This window comes from Haliotis cracherodii, unplaced genomic scaffold (genome assembly GCF_022045235.1).
Source record: "Haliotis cracherodii isolate W230 unplaced genomic scaffold, xgHalCrac1.p SCAF_13, whole genome shotgun sequence".
Taxonomy (NCBI): Eukaryota; Metazoa; Mollusca; class Gastropoda; order Lepetellida; family Haliotidae; genus Haliotis; species Haliotis cracherodii.
Genome location: NW_027266268.1, coordinates 12,655,257 through 12,677,841, shown reverse-complemented (window position 1 = coordinate 12,677,841; position 22,585 = coordinate 12,655,257). Strand labels below are relative to the sequence as shown.

Here is a 22,585-nt window from a genome sequence, read left to right as displayed (position 1 = left end):
AAGACAAGATTCTACACAGACGACAACAGGCAGTACTCAATACCCAGAAGACAAGATTCTACACAGACCACAACAGACAGTACTCAATGCCCAGAAGACAAAATTCTACACAGACGACAACAGACAGTACTCAATGCCCAGAAGACAAGATTCTACATAGACGACAACAGACAGTTCTCAATACCCAGAAGACAAGATTCTACCAAGACGACAACAGACAGTTCTCAATACCCAGAAGACAAGATTCTACACAGACGACAACAGACAGTACTCAATACCCAGAAGACAAGATTCTACACAGACCACAACAGACAGTACGCAATACCCAGAAGACAAGATTCTACACAGACGACAACAGACAGTACTCAATGCCGAGAAGACAAGATTCTACATAGACGACAACAGACAGTTCTCAATACCCAGAAGACAAGATTCTACCAAGACGACAACAGACAGTACTCAATACCCAGAAGACAAGATTCTACACAGACGACAACAGACAGTACGCAATACCCAGAAAACAAGATTCTACACAGACGACAACAGACAGTATTCAATTGCAATACCTAGAAGACAAGATTCTACACAGGCGACAGCAGACAGTACTCAAAACCCAGAAGACAAGATTCTACACAGACGTCAACAGACAGTACTCAATACCCAGAAGACAAGATTCTACACAGACGACAACAGGCAGTACTCAATACCCAGAAGACAAGATTCTACACAGACCACAACAGACAGTACTCAATACCCAGAAGACAAAATTCTACACAGACCACAACAGACAGTACTCAATGCCCAGAAGACAAGATTCTACATAGACGACAACAGACAGTTCTCAATACCCAGAAGACAAGATTCTACCAAGACGACAACAGACAGTTCTCAATACCCAGAAGACAAGATTCTACACAGACGACAACATACAGTACTCAATACCCAGAAGACAAGATTCTACACAGACCACAACAGACAGTACGCAATACCCAGAAGACAAGATTCTACACAGACGACAACAGACAGTACTCAATGCCGAGAAGACAAGATTCTACATAGACGACAACAGACAGTTCTCAATACCCAGAAGACAAGATTCTACCAAGACGACAACAGACAGTACTCAATACCCAGAAGACAAGATTCTACACAGACGACAACAGACAGTACGCAATACCCAGAAAACAAGATTCCACACAGACGACAACAGACAGTATTCAATACCCAGAAGATAAGATTCTACACAGACGACAATATACAGTACTCAAAACCAGGAAGACAATATTCTACCAAGACGACAACAGACAGTACTCAATACCCAGAAGACAAGATTCTACACAGACGACAACATACAGTACTCAATACCCAGAAGACACGATTCTACCAAGACGTCAACAGACAGTACTCAATACCAGGAAGACAAGATTCTACACAGACGACAACATACAGTACTCAATTGCAATACCCAGAAGACAAGATTCTACACAGGCGACAGCAGACAGTACTCAAAACCCAGAAGACAAGATTCTACACAGACGTCAACAGACAGTACTCAATACCCAGAAGACAAGATTCTACACAGACGACAACAGGCAGTACTCAATACCCAGAAGACAAGATTCTACACAGACCACAACAGACAGTACTCAATACCAGGAAGACAAGATTCTACACAGACGACAACATACAGTACTCAATTGCAATACCCAGAAGACAAGATTCTACACAGGCGACAGCAGACAGTACTCAAAACCCAGAAGACAAGATTCTACACAGACGACAACAGACAGTACTCAATACCCAGAAGACAAGATTCTACACAGACCACAACAGACAGTACTCAATACCCAGAAGACAAAATTCTACACAGACGACAACAGACAGTACTCAATGCCCAGAAGACAAGATTCTACATAGACGACAACAGACAGTTCTCAATACCCAGAAGACAAGATTCTACCAAGACGACAACAGACAGTTCTCAATACCCAGAAGACAAGATTCTACACAGACGACAACAGACAGTACTCAATACCCAGAAGACAAGATTCTACACAGACCACAACAGACAGTACGCAATACCCAGAAGACAAGATTCTACACAGACGACAACAGACAGTACTCAATGCCGAGAAGACAAGATTCTACATAGACGACAACAGACAGTTCTCAATACCCAGAAGACAAGATTCTACCAAGACGACAACAGACAGTACTCAATACCCAGAAGACAAGATTCTACACAGACGACAACAGACAGTACGCAATACCCAGAAAACAAGATTCTACACAGACGACAACAGACAGTATTCAATTGCAATACCTAGAAGACAAGATTCTACACAGGCGACAGCAGACAGTACTCAAAACCCAGAGGACAAGATTCTACACAGACGTCAACAGACAGTACTCAATACCCAGAAGACAAGATTCTACACAGACGACAACAGGCAGTACTCAATACCCAGAAGACAAGATTCTACACAGACCACAACAGACAGTACTCAATACCCAGAAGACAAAATTCTACACAGACGACAACAGACAGTACTCAATGCCCAGAAGACAAGATTCTACATAGACGACAACAGACAGTTCTCAATACCCAGAAGACAAGATTCTACCAAGACGACAACAGACAGTTCTCAATACCCAGAAGACAAGATTCTACACAGACGACAACAGACAGTACTCAATACCCAGAAGACAAGATTCTACACAGACCACAACAGACAGTACGCAATACCCAGAAGACAAGATTCTACACAGACGACAACAGACAGTACTCAATGCCGAGAAGACAAGATTCTACATAGACGACAACAGACAGTTCTCAATACCCAGAAGACAAGATTCTACCAAGACGACAACAGACAGTACTCAATACCCAGAAGACAAGATTCTACACAGACGACAACAGACAGTACTCAATACCCAGAAAACAAGATTCTACACAGACGACAACAGACAGTATTCAATTGCAATACCTAGAAGACAAGATTCTACACAGGCGACAGCAGACAGTACTCAAAACCCAGAAGACAAGATTCTACACAGACGTCAACAGACAGTACTCAATACCCAGAAGACAAGATTCTACACAGACGACAACAGGCAGTACTCAATACCCAGAAGACAAGATTCTACACAGACCACAACAGACAGTACTCAATACCCAGAAGACAAAATTCTACACAGACCACAACAGACAGTACTCAATGCCCAGAAGACAAGATTCTACATAGACGACAACAGACAGTTCTCAATACCCAGAAGACAAGATTCTACCAAGACGACAACAGACAGTTCTCAATACCCAGAAGACAAGATTCTACACAGACGACAACAGACAGTACTCAATACCCAGAAGACAAGATTCTACACAGACCACAACAGACAGTACGCAATACCCAGAAGACAAGATTCTACACAGACGACAACAGACAGTACTCAATGCCGAGAAGACAAGATTCTACATAGACGACAACAGACAGTTCTCAATACCCAGAAGACAAGATTCTACCAAGACGACAACAGACAGTACTCAATACCCAGAAGACAAGATTCTACACAGACGACAACAGACAGTACGCAATACCCAGAAAACAAGATTCTACACAGACGACAACAGACAGTATTCAATACCCAGAAGATAAGATTCTACACAGACGACAATATACAGTACTCAAAACCAGGAAGACAATATTCTACCAAGACGACAACAGACAGTACTCAATACCCAGAAGACAAGATTCTACACAGACGACAACATACAGTACTCAATACCCAGAAGACACGATTCTACCAAGACGTCAACAGACAGTACTCAATACCAGGAAGACAAGATTCTACCAAGACGACAACATACAGTACTCAATTGCAATACCCAGAAGACAAGATTCTACACAGGCGACAGCAGACAGTACTCAAAACCCAGAAGACAAGATTCTACACAGACGTCAACAGACAGTACTCAATACCCAGAAGACAAGATTCTACACAGACGACAACAGGCAGTACTCAATACCCAGAAGACAAGATTCTACACAGACCACAACAGACAGTACGCAATACCCAGAAGACAAGATTCTACACAGACGACAACAGACAGTACTCAATGCCCAGAAGACAAGATTCTACATAGACGACAACAGACAGTTCTCAATACCCAGAAGACAAGATTCTACCAAGACGACAACAGACAGTATTCAATACCCAGAAGGCAAGATGCAGACAATATGTATATGAACAAGTGTGCGATGTAGAAAATATAAGCTATGTACATGAACATATGTGTGATGTGGAAAATATAAGCTATGCACATGAACATAAGTTACGTACATGAACATGTGTGTGATGAAGAGAATAAAAGTTATATAAATGAACATGTGTAGGGAATACACGGATGCCAGAGACGATGATGTATTTGATTATGACTTTCGGGGATGAGATGAATGTTTACATGTCAATATATAAATATCAGTGTTGTTCCAAAAATATAAACAATCAAGAATTTCAACTAAGCTGTGCCTGCCCACCCATTAAAAATTCTCAAAAAGATGTATTCCTCAAGTTTGTTGTGAAGATATCAGCAAGTTTTACACTTTTACAGTTCACGAAATAGCAGATCTAATCCTGTTTTATATTAAAATCTGTTTGAAGGGTTCAACATTTCACAATTGCGTTTATGGGATAGGTCACAAAACCTGGGGAAGGGACTACCTGACATGGGATTCTTCAACTGTCCCTTACCAAGTAGTGTGTAAGTTAAATATATATTCTGTATTCAGTTGCGATTGCATCAAATTTTAAGGAATATCTCCGTTCGAAACCATTATGGATCAGTTTTGAAAAGGTATCGAATAAGGGAATAAGAATGTTAATATACCCACCGACATAAGAAACGAGAATACCATACATGTTGGTTAATATATGAAGAATAGTCATATTGGTTCGACGCACAAACAAACATGATATGTTGTGTGAATCGACGCTCATTAAAGCATCATATGTGACGTCATGGATCCATGACTCGAGATGCACCATTTGCCTGGTGCAATATTAGTTTGTAAAATTTGGAAATCACGTGCAGCGTATCGTGATAAAAATAAAGACACCCGTGGTAACACTTTACTGATTGTTAGTCATACACCATGCCGTGGTGGAAGCTGGTTTAGGCTACGAACCCGCACTGACTGCGTACATTTCATCATTTGTGGTAACACTTGACTGATTGTTAGTTTTACCATTAAGAGGTACACATTGGAAACATCTCTTCTTAACGTACATACTTCTCTATATGTTTCTATGGTTCGCGTTTCTTTTGGAGTTGAGAATATTTAAGTGGGTGAGTGAATGCTGTTTTATACCTCAGTATGTAATACTGCGTCAATATCTAAGTTATGGTTTTCACTTCGTCACTGAAGGTAAGCATATAGTCCGGATAACGAACAGATTATTAAATACACGCGAAATACTACTTGGCCTCGCGATATTATACATAAGACTTTTTTCATAAAATCATTACGGCGCACACACTCCTGGAAAAATCGCAATATACGACGCACAGATAATTTGGAAAAACCTAACATCCCACAGGGAACCGATTTTTTAAGAAATCTGCGTATCTGAAAACAATGTTTATGAGTTTACAATCAGAGAAAGATGTCGGGTTGTAAGAAGTTGATTTCTTTTGACGCTCTTTGACAGCATAGGCTCTGGTATGTGGAGTATCTGAACTTTGTGAATTATATATTCCTTCGTTCGTTCATTCACTCACGCATTCATTTATTCATTCACGCATTCATCCATTATTTTGTACATTCACGCATTCATTCATTCTTTCATACATTCACGCATTCATTCATTGGACGTAGCAGACAACACAATATCCACCGTGCTTCAACATGAGGTATACGAGTGTCGCTAGTCATACACCATGCCCTGGTGGAAGCTGGTACAGGCTACGAACCCGCACTGACTTCGTACATTTCATCATTTGTAAAGTTATTTCACCAGATTACGACGACAAAACAGAGTCAACCGCTTACGTATACATCATTATACAGTAGGATGTCGCCAGCCAATCAGTGAGTATGAATCCGGTATCGCTACCCAGTCGATATAGGCCACGCCGATGGAGGCGGGATATATCTATGCTGGCTGATATGATGGTTCTCTGTGTCTCTACTCTCGCGAATACAGCTCTATAAAACACCATGGTAACATGTTTGTAATGGTCTCTCTGTACTCTCCATGTGACAACAAAGATGTTGGGAAAATGACACAATCCGTAGCCAGGAACGATAACAGCCTTCAGACGTATTTCATTGACAACACAGGTACGTGAGCTAATTTTAACTTGATGTTTGATTGGTCAATGTTTTCCGAGCGTTGATCGAAAGAGGGATCGTATCCGAAACGAAACAATGTTTTTTTATAGAGTAACAAATGTCACAATATTGTTTGATAGATTAATCAAAATACACAATTTGATAGAAAAACAATATTAAAACGTAGTTATTATTGAGTTTTGGTCGTATTGCAACAATAGAAGCGGTTGTCGCAGTAGTGGTAGTAGTCACACTTACACCAATTCAGGTGTATCAGCTAGACATACCAGTGGTTGATATTCTGAGCAAAGTGCCACGCCGTCGGGTACGATGAGTCGCAATATACCAAGTGACCGAGACTGGCTGCCTAATCCATTTTGCCGCCTCTTACATAAGTCTTAATACGTGTAGTAACTATAGCAACAGTAACAAGAACAGCAGAGATAAGTGAAATGAAATAATATAAGTCGTACTTGTAATGACTGGTAATAGCATCAGCATCAGTGGGAACAGTAATAGTAGTAGTAGTGGCAGGAGTAGTTTGAAGTAGTAGAAGTAGTAATATTAGTAGTAGTTATAGTTGAGTAAGTATTTGTGGTAGTGGTGCTAGTGACAAGAGGTAGCAGTAGTAGTAGCAGCAGTAGTTGTAGTAGTAGTAGTAGCAATATTAGTAATAGTAGTAGTATAAGTAGAATGCGTAGCAGTATTAGTAGTAGTAGCAGAAGTATGAGTAGTAGTAGCAGTAATAACAGTAGTAGCACTAATAGTAGGAGTTGTAGTAGTAGGAGTAGTAGTAGCAGCAGTTATAACAGTAGTAGCAGTAGTAGGAGTATTACTAGTAGCAGCAGCAGCAGCGGTAGTAGTAGTAGCGGTCGGAGTAGGAGTAGTAGAACTAGAAGAAGAAGTAGTCGCAGTAGTAGTACCCCTATAAGGAGTAGGAGCATTAGTAGTAATAGTAGTAGTAGTAGTAGTAGTAGTAACAGTTACAATAGTAGCAGTGATAGTAGTACTGGTAGTAGTAGCAGCAGCAGCAACAGCAGAGGTAGTAGTATCATTAGTAGCAGTGGAAGTAGTAGTAGTAACAAGAGGCGGAGTAGCAGTGGTAGTAGGAATAGTAGCATCAGCGGTAGTAGTAGTAGTGGTTGTAGTAGCAGTGGTAGTAGTAGTAGGGGAGGCGGAGCAGCAGCAGCGGTAGTAGTAGTGGTAGTAGTTGTGATGATGGTAGTAGTAGTGGTAGTAGTAGGAGGAGGAGTAGTAGTAGTAGTGGTAGTAGTTATGAAGGTGGTAGTAGCAGTGGTGGCGGAATGTCATGCTTAGATATCAAGCGGATTTGCATATAGCCTGTTCTCGTATCAATCGTCACTTGTTGTCTTTTACAGAATACAAGTACTGACCACTGGTTTGGTTTACACTCGGGTGTCACACGGCGGAGTTTCTTTATCCCAGTCCGATTATTTCCGACAGCTAAACAGACACAACAACATGCGTACAATACCCACATGTGTAGGGCTGTTGCTATTGACAACATGTTGGCACGTGCAAGCCTGCACGACTCCCCCGGATGTTGAAGATCTCGAACCTGTTATTGGAATAGACCTGGGAACAACCTTCACCTGGTGAGTACACAAACACCTATACCAACTGTAGTACACACCATGTCTGGGAACAACCTTCACCTGGTGAGTATACAAATATACCTATACCAACTGAAGTACACACCATGTCTGGGAACAACCTTCAACTGGTGAGTATACAAATACCTATACCAACTGTAGTACACACCATGTCTGGGAACAACCTTCACCTGGTGAGTATACAAATACCTATACCAATTGTAGTACACACAAAGTCTGGGAACAACCTTCACCTGGTGAGTACACAAATACCTATACCAACTGTAGTACACACCATGTCTTAGAACAATCTTCATATGTTGAGTACACAGATACCTATACCAACTGTAGTACGCACCATGTCTGGGAACAACCTTCAACTGGTGAGTACACATATACATATATCAACTGTAGTACACACCATGTCTTGGAACAACCTTCAACTGGTGAGTACACAGATACCTATACCAACTGTAGTACGCACCATGTCTGGGAACAACCTTCACCTGCTGGTGAGTACACATATACATATATCAACTGTAGTACACACCATGTCTTGGAACAACCTTCACCTGATGAGTATACAGATACATATATCCACTGTAGTACACACCATGTCTTGGAACAACCTTCACCTGATGAGTACACATATACATATATCAACTGTAGTATACACAAAGTCTGGGAACAACCTTCATCTGGTGAGTACACATATACATATACCAACTGTAGTACACACCATGTCTTGGAACAAATCTTCCCCTGGTGAGTACACAAATACCTATACCAACTGTAGTATACACAAAGTCTGGGAACAACCTTCTCCTGGTGAATATACAAATACCTATACCAACTGTAGTACACACAAAGTCTGGGAACAACCTTCACCTGGTGAGTACACAAATACCTATACCAACTGTATTACACACCATGTCTTAGAACAATCTTCATTTGTTGAGTACACAGATACCTATACCAACTGTAGTACGCACCATGTCTGGGAACAACCTTCAACTGGTGAGTACACATATACATATATCAACTGTAGTACACACCATGTCTTGGAACAACCTTCACCTGGTGAGTACACATATACATATATCAACTGTAGTACACACCATGTCTTGGAACAACCTTCACCTGGTGAGTACACATATACATATATCAACTGTAGTACACACCATGTCTTGGAACAACCTTCACCTGGTGAGTACACATATACATATATCAACTGTAGTACACACCATGTCTTGGAACAACCTTCACCTGATGAGTATACAGATACATATATCAACTGTAGTACACACCATGTCTGGGAACAACCTTCACCTGCTGGTGAGTACACATATACATATATCAACTGTAGTACACACCATGTCTTGGAACAACCTTCACCTGATGAGTATACAGATACATATATCAACTGTAGTACACACCATGTCTTGGAACAACCTTCACCTGGTGAGTACACATATACATATATCAACTGTAGTACACACCATGTCTTGGAACAACCTTCACCTAGTGAGTACACATATACATATATCAACTGTAGTACACACCATGTCTTGGAACAACCTTCACCTGGTGAGTACACATATACATATATCAACTGTAGTACACACCATGTCTTGGAACAACCTTCACCTGGTGAGTACACAAATACAAATACCCACTGTAGTATACACAAAGTCTGGGAACAACCTTCTCCTGGTGAATATACAAATACCAATACCAACTGTATAAAAAACCATGTCTTGGAACAAGCTTCCCCTGGTGAGTACACAAATAACTATAGCAACTGTAGTAAACACCATGTCTTCGAACAATCTTCACCTGGTGAGTACACACATACTAATACCAACTGTATTAAACACCATGTATTGGAACAAATCTTCACCTGGTGAGTATACAAAAACCTATACTAACTCTAGTAAACACCATGTCTTGGGACGACCTTCACCTCGTGAGTACAAAAAATACCTATACCAACCGTAGTAAACACACAGCATACGGATATAGTGCAGACAAACCATAGAATTATGATCGGGGTCAAACTTGGAATTAAATCCTCGGCCATAAAGCGTTCTGGCACACCTTCGTGTCTCCACGGTTCAGCTGGTTCCCCCTCTCAGTATGCCATGGATCTATGAGGAATCATTATAACTGGAAATGAAAAACATATGCATTTGTCGTTGTGTAATGTTTCAGTGTTGGCGTGTTCCGAAATGACAATGTTGAGATCATCCCCGATGAACAAGGGAACAGGATCACCCCCTCCTTTGTGGCATTCACTCCGGATGGGGAGACCCTGATCGGACACGCAGCCAGGAACCAACTGACCACCAACCCAGAGAACACCGTCTTTGACGTCAAGCGTCTGATTGGCCGCACCTGTGATGACCCTTCCGTGCAGCGGGAACTACAACGATATCCTTTCAAGGTGAGCGGTAATTACACTAACATTTGTGTATTAATCTGGCACTTCTCAGTTGTTTATTAATCTGTAAAAGAAACGTGAAGATCCAGGGTAGGATAGGTCTTCAGCAAACCATGCATGACGTAAAATGCGGCTTTGCTTGTCGTAAGAGGTGACTAACGGGATCGGGTGGTCAGGCTCGCTGACTTCGTATCCCAATTGCGTGGATCGATGCTCATGATGTGAATCACTGGATTGTCTGGTCCAGACTCGATTATTTAGAGACCACCGTCAATTAGCTGGAATATTGCTGGAATATTAAACAACAAACAACAACAACAACTTCTATAAAGGGCAGTGTCAATATTACTTTAAGCATCAAAAGATTTTCGTGTGTCCCATATTCGCTCATACATTAGCCAGTTTAATCTTCACAGATGGTTACTAATTCGGTTGGGGGATTTTTCAAGCAAATACAAGCACTAAAAAGGCGTTTTGTAGAGTGTATATTTGTCAGGAAAGAAGAAGGAAATCCGGTTAACGTTTGGCTAAAAGACAATTATCAACATGTTTATTAATCAGGTAATAAACGAGGACAACAAACCCCACATCCAAGTTAAAGTTGGGTCAGAGGACAAGGTGTTCGCTCCGGAGGAGATCTCGGCGATGATGTTGTCGAAGATGAAGGAGATAGCAGAGACGTACCTGACCCAGAACGTCACCAATGCTGTTGTCACCGTCCCCGCCTACTTCAATGACGCCCAGAGGATGGCAACCAAAGATGCCGGCACCATCGCTGGGCTGAACATTCTACGTCTAATCAATGAACCGTTTGTGTCTTGATGTCGCCTATTCTTTACAACCAACTGTTGGTTTTGCAAGTATTGTTATATCGAAATGCACACATTTAACTGCATATCATATACTGACTCGACCCTTGGTAGATCCCTTTCTGTGGACCTTGCTTGGTGCATTAAGGGAATGGTCGGCTGGGAATGCACGTCGCTATATAAGTGCAATAATCTCGAACGCGACGGTACACCCATTTAAACCCACCTCTCTTTTGTGCGAACCCTGCCAGGTCATTAATTTTAAAAGATGCAAGGCACCGTCGTCTAAAGTTAATTCCCCCTCATGTTTAGACGTAATTACTTCCTTCTATAAGACTGCAGATTGGCCACTATGAGGTGCTGCGGTTACTTGTGAAAGTATCGCTGATCCTCAAATCACTCAAAGTCTTCTCTCGAGTGTCACAACAATAAACACAACAATAAAACACACTTTATACAATATTTGACCAAAAAACGCAAGGTCACACATTTGGTTCAAGGATACAATTAGGATGGATGGATGGTTGGTTAGATGGATGGATGATGATGGATGATGATTGATGATGGTGGTGGTAACATAACCTGTATTTTGTAGAATTGCTGCCTCAGTAGCGTACGGCCTTGACAAGTCAGACGGTGAAAAGAATATCCTTGTGTTTGACTTGGGAGTGGGGACGTTTGACGTATCAATCGTCAACACCGACTACGGCGTGTTTGAAGTTGTGGCCACTAACGGAGACACACATCTAGGTAAGCATGTTGACAGTGTAGATGTGGACATGTGGGTCACCTATGACCTCATCCTACTGTTTTCACTGCGGGTTTACCATGTATTCATGAAGTGAACGGAGACACACATCTAGGTAAGTTGTATATCTAAATCTCATCCTACTGTTGCACCACTTGTCTAGTGATGCCTTGTATACACAAAGTGAACGGAGACACACATCAAGGTATATTTCTCTGTAAAAACAAACTTTGAGAAACTACGACTTTTCTGAAGTCACTTGAAGTCAGATCGAATTTACCAGATACCTACCACATAACGAGTGCCCGTTACATTCATACATGCTGTTGTATCGATCAAATGTTCTCCATGTGCTGTTTCTGGAGATATTGTTCTTTCTTTTTTCCGAGGAATGTTTGCAAATACACTGAACATACTTGACATAACATTCAGCTCCAGTTAATTACTAATACGATTTCTGTGTGAGTGAAAACAGCTGTAAATTTATTCTTCAACGGAATCAACAGTCACATATTATTCAATCAATTAATAACACAACATTTGAAAAAACCCACTATATTGTCGTCTTTTATTTATATCATTTAATCTCTTTGAAAGTCCATGCATTCTCTTGTAGGTGGTCAAGACATCGACCAGAGAGTAATAGAGTTCTTTATCAAACAATACAAGAAGAGGACGAGTCAGGACCTACGGGGGGACAGTGGGGCCATCAAGAAACTGCGTCGTGAGGTGGAGAAGGCGAAGAGAGCCCTGTCCTCCCAGCATCAGACCAGGGTGGAGATCGAGTCTCTCATGGGCGGCCATGATTTCTCTGAAGTCCTCACGAGAGCCAAGCTGGAGGAACTTAACACAGTACATATACACATTTTATAAATATAAATCATGAACCTTCAATAACTGAGGGCAAAGTTAATTCCCAAGAACTAAGATGTTAACCCAAGTCTTAAATGATGCTGCATTGTCATATCATAAGCGTTCTATTACTGTAACCTTTTTCTTTTGTCAGGACTTGTTTGAATCAACTTTAAGTTACATGCAGCTCGCTTTGAATGAGGCAAGTTTGAACAGGACGGACATCCATGAAATCATAATGGTCGGAGAATCAACTGAGATACCCAAGATTCAGCAACTTGTAAAGGAGTTCTTTGACAGGAAGGTAAGTGCAACTTGATCTCGGGAATATAACAACCTGTTAATTGTCAATTAAATTCAATCAACTAAAATATACAGTATTGTGAAATGTAAAATTCATATATACTGACTTTGCCAGAACAGGCTTTTTTAGCTGTACGCTCCTCAGGTTCGGGTACTGGGTAGGTGATGAGACACGGGTATCTGGTGTTCAGGTAGGGGCCTTCACAGCAGAGTGGAGTTGATAGAGTAAATACTTGAAGCTCATGGTCAATTCCAAGAAGTCTCACACTAAGACACCCTGACTGACTACCGATGTTCAGGTACTGGGTAGGTGATGAGACACGGGCATCTGGTGTTCAGGTGGAGCCTGCACAGCAGAGTTGGGTTGATACTTGAATACTTGAAGCTCATGGTCAGTTCAAAGACGTCTCACCTGACCGTACCCTGGCTGACTACCATGGATTCCATTCACTAACATGAAAGGTAGAGGATCGAGAACAACTCGATCACTGAATGATCTTTCTGATCTGAAAAGGATTACATAGTACAACAGGATTAAAGGTTATAACACATATCCGTTATGTGTACTGTTGACATATCCGTTATGTGTACTGTTGATATATCCGTTATGTGTACTGTTGATATATCCGTTATGTGTACTGTTGACATATCCGTTATGTGAACTGTTGACCATACCGTATCATGAACTGTTAACATATTCGTTACATATACATTTGACATATCCGTTATGTGTACTGGTGACGTATCCGTTACATGCACTGTTGACCAATCAGTTACGTTTACTGTGTGTCTGTTACACATACTATTGGCGTATCCGTTGTGTACTGATGGCATACCAGTATCCGTTACATACACTGTCGACATATATATTATGTGTTCTGGTGACATATCCGTTATATGTACTGATGACATATCCGTTATATGTACTGATGACATATCCGTTATATGTACCGATGACCTATCCGTAATGGGCATTGTTGACATATCCATTACAGGTACTGTTGATATATCCGAAAATATGTAACTGCAGGGTCTGCATAGAACCTATGTTTACCTGGGGCTTGATTAAGGGTGTAGCCGTAGTCATCTATTGTCGAAATACTGTTTATAGGAGACATGTTTGGCCTATCGACAGACATCATCTGAAGACGTGAAGTATTCATCATGTTCCCGAGACGGTTTCGGGTGGTGGCCTACATATATGTACCTGCGGGGATGATTAAGTGTGTGGTTTATATGGAACTATATACACCTGTAGGTCGACTGAAGATGTGAGCTACATTGGTTGGAACCTATATGCACACCCGCTTTGATTATTGGTGTGACCTACATGAATGTACCTGCAGGTCGATTAAGAGTGTGACCTAAGTCATCTGTCGTTATAATGGGACCTTTACTTTGTAACTGTTGTATTCCAGGAACCAATGAGGGGCATCAACCCAGAAGAGGTTGTCGCGTACGGAGCAGCTGTCCAGGGAGGAGTGCTGGCTGGGAATGGCGGGAGTGAGATCATTTTGTGTGGCGACTACAGTCCCTTGAGTCTCGGCATTGAGACCATCGGAGGCTTCATGGCAAAGGTCATCCCTCGCAACACAATGATCCCCACCAGGAGGACACAGCAGTTCACAACAACACAACACGACCAAGAGGAGATGACAATTCGTGTCTATGAAGGCGAGAGGACGATGACAAAGAACAGCCATTTCCTGGGACAATTTGACTTAACAGGAATCCGCCCTGCGAGAAGTGGGCTTCCACAGATTAATATAACCTTTGAAATCGACGTGAATGGCATTGTGCACGTAACGGCTGAGGACTTAGGAACTGGAAACAAGAACAACATGGTGATTACGTACAGTGACGGAGACAGACTTTCTCTTGAATATATTGAGAAAATGATACAAGATGCTGAAGACTTTGCTGAAGAGGACAAGGAGATGATTGAGAAGACGGAAGCTGAGCTCAGAGCCGGGGACAAATGGACGAACGCGAAGGCTGTGAGAAGGAAACATATCCTACCAGACAACACAGAGAACGTTTCACATGATGAGCTCTAATAGAGAAGTCCTGGGAATGGAGGGATGGGGAAACTGGAAGTGTGTGTGCTTGCATGAATGTGTATGTGTGTATGCTTGTGTACGCGTACATAGATGACATACAGTGTAGAACTTTCTGGAACTGTACATTGATGACATAAAATATAGAACTTGCTGGAACTGTACATTGATGACATAAAGTGTAGAACTTGCTGGAACTGTACATGGATGACATAAAGTGTAGAACTTGCTGGAACTGTACAAGGATGACATAAACTATAGAACACTCTGGAACTGTACATGGATGACATAAAATATGGACCTTGCTGCAACTGTACATGGATGACATAAAGTGTAGAACTTGCTGGAACTGTACATTGATGCCATAAAATATAGAACTTGCTGGAACTGTACATGGGTGACATACAGTGTAGAACTTGCTGGAACTGTACATGGGTGAATACAAGAATGAATCTAATATCCAGTATCCAACATAGAAGACAACTGGGTGCATTTATGGTTGAATAAATAACGTCCTGGTACATGTGCACAATGTAGGACACCCCTTCTTCGTGTCTCTTCTGTGATATTGTTGGACTACTGAGGAAGTTGTGTAAAACCTTACACACTCTGTACATGCAAAGCTGTAACAATACATTAAACTGTTCACTGGCCCATTGAACAATAATATCATGTTCTTTGGCCTATTAAATAGTGTATGTAAAATACCGAGAAAAGACGGGATGTCAATCTTGTATATATAATGTACATAGATGTCCATGTTTTTTATAAACTGTGCTTGTTTATGTAAATAGTGTTGTAATATTAAATCCCATCATGAAGATGCCATTCGATCTATCAATTGGTATATCCAGGAGAACAAGACAAGTTAAGTAAGTCTGAAAATCCTTATTCTCAGAATCCTTTAAAGAAACTGGGCGGTCCTTGAGTTCTGTGGTGTCTTTGGTATTTATTCCGTATTTATCCAAAGTATATTTTAGTTGTTATGCCAACTGTCCTTAGGAAAAAAAACTAACTAATTTCCCTCAATAAGTGTCTAAATTATCTGTCTCTGGCCCCCTGCCTGAGTGATAAAATGTCGATTGTTATGAGAACTTTATATCTTTGCCATCCTCTCTTCAATGGAGTTAAAGGTGCATTACAGAAGGTGGACCTGTAATATGTCGCTCAGTGATACGTGGCCTTCATCAGATGCTGCGTCCGTCTGGGTGGACGGGGTGAACCGAAGTCTGGGGAAAGTGTTCGTCAGTAAACGTTTTGTTTTTCTACTACTCCGAATCCATGAAGACATGAGCGGATCCCATGACTTAAATAGTGTCTGTCACGTAGTCTTGTACCCATGAGCACAACGAGCTACAATCTCGGTGTGAATTGAGAGCTGAGATTGCGACAGGGTGTGAAGACAAGTCACCCTCGCTGTGTACTTGGAACCTATGCTTTGTTTGAGTTACTACTTTCCTATATCCTGTACACAACTTGTGATATTTATACTGATGGAATTGTTTGTGGAACTATGGCCACCACCATATGTCAGATTTACGGGATATTTACAGATATTAAACTTTTGATGTTTTGAAATATTTGTTTCACACTGTGAAACAATCAGTCGTTACAGAAGGTATGCATTTAGGGAAATGAGACATACGTATCAGTATATTATGTCATTTAATCAGAAATAAAACAAATTGAATATAAATGTAGCATTAGTGTCAGCTACCTAGCTCATATCCAACAGATTGAAAAACGGAGTATTGACAAATATACGAGACAATATTGAGCCGGATTCAGCGTGTTAAATAAACTATGCAAATATCAGTAAATCAACCAGGTAAGCAATCATCTAGTCAATGACTCTGATATGAAAGCAATATAGGTGGGTATTGTCAATAGCACAACGCTTGTAACATTCTGGGGTAGTGGCAATTTGGAATCATGTCGCTAAATCAGTAAAAATAAACGTCCCTGCAAGGCTTGTCGTTGGGTTAAACGTCTGAACATGTGTGCTGCATGTATTGTTTGAGATTTGTGCCAATAGCTGATCAGTAAACGCACCACGTGATCTGGCGTAAAGGGGATCCCCCTTGCGTGTTGTCCGGGCACAAAACACAGGTAATACAGGCAGAAGAAGATCCTGCAGTTAATTACATCAACCGAGTAAGTAATGACACAATAATACCTTCTGTTTGTATTTTGTGTGGTCTCGAGTCAGTATAAGTAACGGCATGGAGGTTTCAGGAACGCCAGGCACGTCTGTTGTCAAACACAGGGGGATATGGAATCTTTCCTCGTCTGTTGAGATCAGATGGACGCAGTGATTCGATAAATTGACGATGATAATGTAAATGTTCGTGTTCAGTGTACAGATTGTTGGTTTTCTGTGTATTTCGGACATGTATTCGATCCTACGTAAGACAGTGATGTGCTGTATCTATAAATAGACTATGAAATGATGGCTTGTACAACTAAAGGGAGATAACTTACTTTGTGTGTGTATGAGTGTGATTGTGTGTGTGTGTGATTGTGTGTGTGTGATTGTGTGTGTGTGTGCTTGTGTGTGAGTGAGTGTGTGTGTGTGTGTGTGTGTGTGTGTGTGTGTGTGTGTGTGTGTGTGTGTGTGTGTGTGAATAGCGATAGTATGTGATAATTCCTTACAGAGAGCTTTTAATTTTTCACACAATCTTCAAAAAAAATTCCTGGTGGGATTCGTAGCGGTGGGGTAGCCTTATGGTTAAAAAACCACGTTGGTACGTGTGAAGCCCATTTTCGTTGTCCCCTCCGTGATATTGCTGAACTATTGCTAAAAGAGGTGCAAAACCATACTTACTCACTCACTCTTGTTGGGATACTGAGCAACATTGCCCCCGTACTCCATGCACGGCCGATAAATCCACTTACAGTGTGATCAGGCTCTGCGACTTGATTCATTGCGTGTCATCGTGACCCGATGATGTTACCTCTGCTTTTAATCACTGGTTTGTCTGATCGGGATTCAGTAGTTCCAGGCTTGCCTCAGGTAAGAAGTCAGACACTAGGAATAAACTAAACACCTGTTGGTTCAAACACATTTCGTTTTGTCAATCTGTGACATACGAGTACGAGTACTCTAACAGAGAAGTGAGTGTGAGTGTGTGTGTGTGTGCATATATGCGCGAATGTGTGTGTGCGTGTGTGAGTGCGTGCGTATGATTACATGACCAATCCTGATTAATGAGGATTGCTCCCCCATCTTCCTGTATATTCAGGTCTTGTGCACGTCATAGTGGATCCCTACATTCATACTGTGATAGTGTGATTTGAAGAAAGCTTTTCTATGTCCCTGCCCTATATGTATGTATTGAACGATGCTGCCCCATTGCTCAGTTCAGAGGACGAGTAAGATGGGTTCCAACATTCGGCAACAATCCTTAGAAAAAAAAACTAATTGGGATCACTTCCCTCAACGCATGTCCAGCCTCCCTGACTGTTTATGATATCCTTGCATATCTGACAATGCCAATTGTTATGGAAACTTTATGTCAGTATTTATTTTGCAAGAAGACCCAGAGAACGGGCAAGTCTACCAAAAAAAAAATATATATATAATCGTAGTAATTTTAACAGTATGAATAAAGAGCTGAGCTTTCGACGACCTCTAAGAGAGTATGACGTGTTGTGTCTCTTGTTGCTGTATGTGAGCATAAGAGCATACGATACGAAAGAATCAAAAGAACTTCTGCTCTGTTGGTATGATAGGAGAGCAATGTATAGCTGCGTGTAATGAAAAAAACATGAAACGTTGGCGATTATTTTTAAAAAGAATATGTAAAGCCAGTGACAACTTGAAATGATGTGGCTAAATATGTTGTACCACCAGCAGACAACACTCGTACTTGCAGGGCTTGTCGTGAGGATAACATTCTGAGTTAGGGTGCTGCGTGCATTGTATGATATTTAAGCCAATACTTGGACAGTAAACGCACCACGTGATCTGGAAGGGTATTCCCCAGTACGTGATTCCCAGGTACAAAACACAGGTAATACAGGTAGAGTTACTCTAGCAGAATCTGCAGTTAATTACATCAACTGAGTAAGTACCATCATCATAATACATCATTATACACTCTGTATCCATAATAAGTCATCCTGTGTCGGCATCAGTCATCACAGTAGGCGTCTGTTGTCGACAACAGGGCAGACATGGTGGCTGTACTCATCTGGTACTTTCATGTATATTGTATAGTTCAGATGGACGAATGATCCTCGTAATCCAAAGATGGTATTCAGTGTTAAACGTACACAGTTATATTTTTACTGTGTATTTAAGATAAGTATTTGATCCTGCGTAACAATGACGATGTCCACACGGTAGTTATGTGCTGTGTCTATAAATAGACAATAACATTACAAGCTGTCAACCGATCTGGAGGGGTATAGGTGTGATTTAACCTGCGCGTGATTATATGTAAGACTATGTACCCCAAGATGTACCCCGCGTGTGAGCTTATGTACCCAAGCCGCTAGACACATTGGCTCACACACGAGGTACATCACACCATATGCCCCGAGGGATCGCTTGATAACAAATTCATCTCACCGATATTAATTCATACAGATCCGGAATATGTGTCCGAAGTTTAACTGAGTAAACGCTTTGATTCAGCCATTTTGACAGCTTGCAAACGACACAAACGAACCAAATTACTTCCCTTTACCCAACGCAGTCGTACAAACATCGGTTCATTTCAGCTCAACGATACTTATGCGAGATAAGCAAGTTACCTAAGATGCGTTACGATTGATTTCTCAGTGGGCTTCACGAGCCGGCAACATGCAAAATAATAAGCCCAACCAATCAGTAGCTATTATTTTAATGTAAGGTGAGATAAAAATAATTTGTATCAAGCTCTTTCCCAGCTCGTGACACCTTCGTTACCTTCCCGGTACCATCAATGTCACCAGTGTGCAACTGTCCATTACAATCATTTGAAACTTTTCCTTTTAACCTCTTATGTAGTGATATTTTTTATGTGTGTGGGAATGCCATTCTAGAGAGTCGGAAAACAGTTTTACGTTTGACTTGCTATTTCCCAGATGAATTTACGTTTGTTTGTGTAACAGATGGGTTCGAGACAGCTGTGGTTACCGCATCTCAGTGCTGCTCCCTATAAACGATATTGACTTTTCGCCACACACAGCTACTTGCTGTCCCATAGTGTTTTCCTTATAGATCCCCGACCCAAATCTGCATCGCACTTAATATTCTTCAGTAAAATGCATGCGTCGTGATCTAACGACAAATGCAGCAAGATTCACTTCCTAAGACACTCTGCATTCATCTACGAATATATATTTTTTAGATCGTGCCAGAACAATAAAAAATAATTATCGAGCTGAAAACTGGACCGATAATTTTTACCCGGCCAAAAATCCGTACTCTCGTGGTGATTCCAACCCGATAAGTACATAGAAAATTGTTAAATGATTATATAAATTACATTTTATATAAATATAAGTACACCATTTTGAAAACGATTCGTGTACATTATGTAAATGTTCTTAGTGTAGTATTCTCCGAATCAGGAATCTATTAGGAAAACACTATGGGACACTCTGTAGCTCTGTGAAGAGAGCACTGGGAACGTACTATCGCTGTGAGGAGCTTACATGTCTGTTTGGTTGTCGTTTAATGCCGCACGGCGGTCTGTAAATAATCGAGTCAAGACCAGATACGATGACATGCATCAATCCCGTTCGCTATCTCTTACGACAAGCATGGGTTGCTGAAGGCCTTGATCTTCATGTGTTTGCGTGCCTTAACGGCCAGCGTTTTCTTAGATAACATGTTTTTTTAACATGCCTGTTCCGTGTTTCAATTAACTGATTTTAAAAATATTTTCTTTCATGATGCAGAGCAATCAAAATCTTACCCAGCTCATATTCAAGAAATTGAGAATTTGAGCATCATACGAACAAATCTGCTCGGTGGCTCTAATATGGAGCAATATATGTAAGCATTGGAAATAACTGGAGCTAGTAACATTCTCGTCTGGTGGCAATTCAAAATCATATCCCTAAATCAGTTGTACAGTCAGCCGTCGTTCTGTATCAATAACCATCATTGCTTGTTGTTGGGATGCATTTGTCGTGTGCAATATACATTGTCTGATACTTGTGCCAATAGCTTCTCAGCAAACGAATCACGTGATCAGGTAGGGGATTCCCCCTTGCGTATTTCCCAGGTGAAAAATACAGGTAATACAGATAGGGTTGCTGCTGTGACGAGTCTGCATTTATTTACATCAACCGAGTAAGTAATATCATCCTTATGCGTCATGGTACTCTCTGTATGCAACTTGTGTCTTCTAGGGTCGGCAAAAGTAACCATATATCAGGAACGCCAGGCCGACATGTTGTCAACCACAGGGGAGTAGGGAGTCTGTCCTCGTCTTCATCGATAACATGGACGCAGTGGTTTGATGCTTTGACGATGATAATATAAATGTCCGTGCTCAGTGTAAAAGTACAGTTTTTTTAGTTTTCTGTGTTTTTCGAACATGTATTTGATCCTTCTTAAAATGACGAAAGCTGTAAAGATAGTTCTTTGCTGTGTCTATAAATAGACTAAATAATGGTTTGTTCAACTAAAGGGAGATAACTTACCTTTATATCACTTCTAGGTTCGCGGGTTGTCAATATTGAGTCCTAACATACGAAGGCAGGTACACACTGCCGAACATTTACACGCCTCGGCATACATTATTATTTATATGTATGTCGGTATGTATGGATGTGTATGGATGCGGGGCGGTCAGGTAGCCTAGTGGTTAAAGCGTTCGCTCATCCGTGTTCGATTCCCGGCATAGGTACATTGTGTGAAGCCCATTTCTGGTGTCCCCCGCCGTGATATTGCTGGAATATTGCTAAAATCGGCGTAAAACCATACTCACTCACTCACTATCTTGTTTGGAGGCACGTGCGTGTATGTGTATGTCTGTCTGTCTGTGTTTATTTAAATAGTGATAGCAGCTACTAAACTCTTATCTGAGATAAGTTTTAATTTTCCACACAATCTTCAAAGTTTCGTCCTGTTGGAATGTTGAGAAACACTGTCCCCGTATCCTATTCATGTCGGACGAGTCCACTTACATGGATAGGGTGGTCAGGCTCTGTGACTTGATTCATTGAGTGTCTTTGTGCCCCGATGACGTGGAGCTTTGCACGTCCTTTCAGTCACTGGTTTGTCCGTTCCATTCACTTTAATACATTGCTTTAAGTAGGAAGTCAGACAGTAGGATATGACCCAACACCCGTTCATACAAAGACATTTGACATGTCGCCTTATCAATCTGAGACATTTATAATTCCAGTATCTGCATTCAGTGTCGTCTTAGAAATACATGGGGTACGTACCGGTGTAAGTATTGTTCACACTTTCTTGACATGAGACTTCAT

The 22,585-nt window shown here is 41.1% G+C and overlaps 2 protein-coding genes across 2 annotated transcripts in view; both read left to right on the top strand.

The window, feature by feature from the left end:
* The window catches only part of LOC139459476 (uncharacterized), a 59,914-nt gene that overhangs the window by 20,600 nt on the left and 16,729 nt on the right, over positions 1 to 22,585 (top strand). The gene's annotated exons all lie outside the window — the stretch shown is intronic.
* On the top strand, positions 6,208 to 15,927 carry LOC139458933 (endoplasmic reticulum chaperone BiP-like). The gene is made up of 8 exons (XM_071240370.1): positions 6,208 to 6,341; positions 7,712 to 7,948; positions 10,157 to 10,388; positions 10,947 to 11,194; positions 11,790 to 11,944; positions 12,559 to 12,794; positions 12,949 to 13,098; positions 14,516 to 15,927. The coding sequence occupies exons 2-8, from the start codon at positions 7,815 to 7,817 to the stop codon at positions 15,152 to 15,154; spliced, it is 1,794 nt and encodes a 597-aa protein (XP_071096471.1). The 5' UTR covers positions 6,208 to 6,341; positions 7,712 to 7,814; the 3' UTR covers positions 15,155 to 15,927.

Excerpts from the sequence above, each read along its gene's own strand:
- LOC139458933 (XM_071240370.1), top strand. The coding sequence starts at position 7,815 with ATGCGTACAATACCCACATGTGTAGGGCTGTTGCTATTGACAACATGT. Across the intron at positions 10,389-10,946 it reads TACAACGATATCCTTTCAAG|GTAATAAACGAGGACAACAA; the intron begins GTGAGCGGTAAT and ends TTTATTAATCAG. Across the intron at positions 13,099-14,515 it reads AGGAGTTCTTTGACAGGAAG|GAACCAATGAGGGGCATCAA; the intron begins GTAAGTGCAACT and ends GTTGTATTCCAG.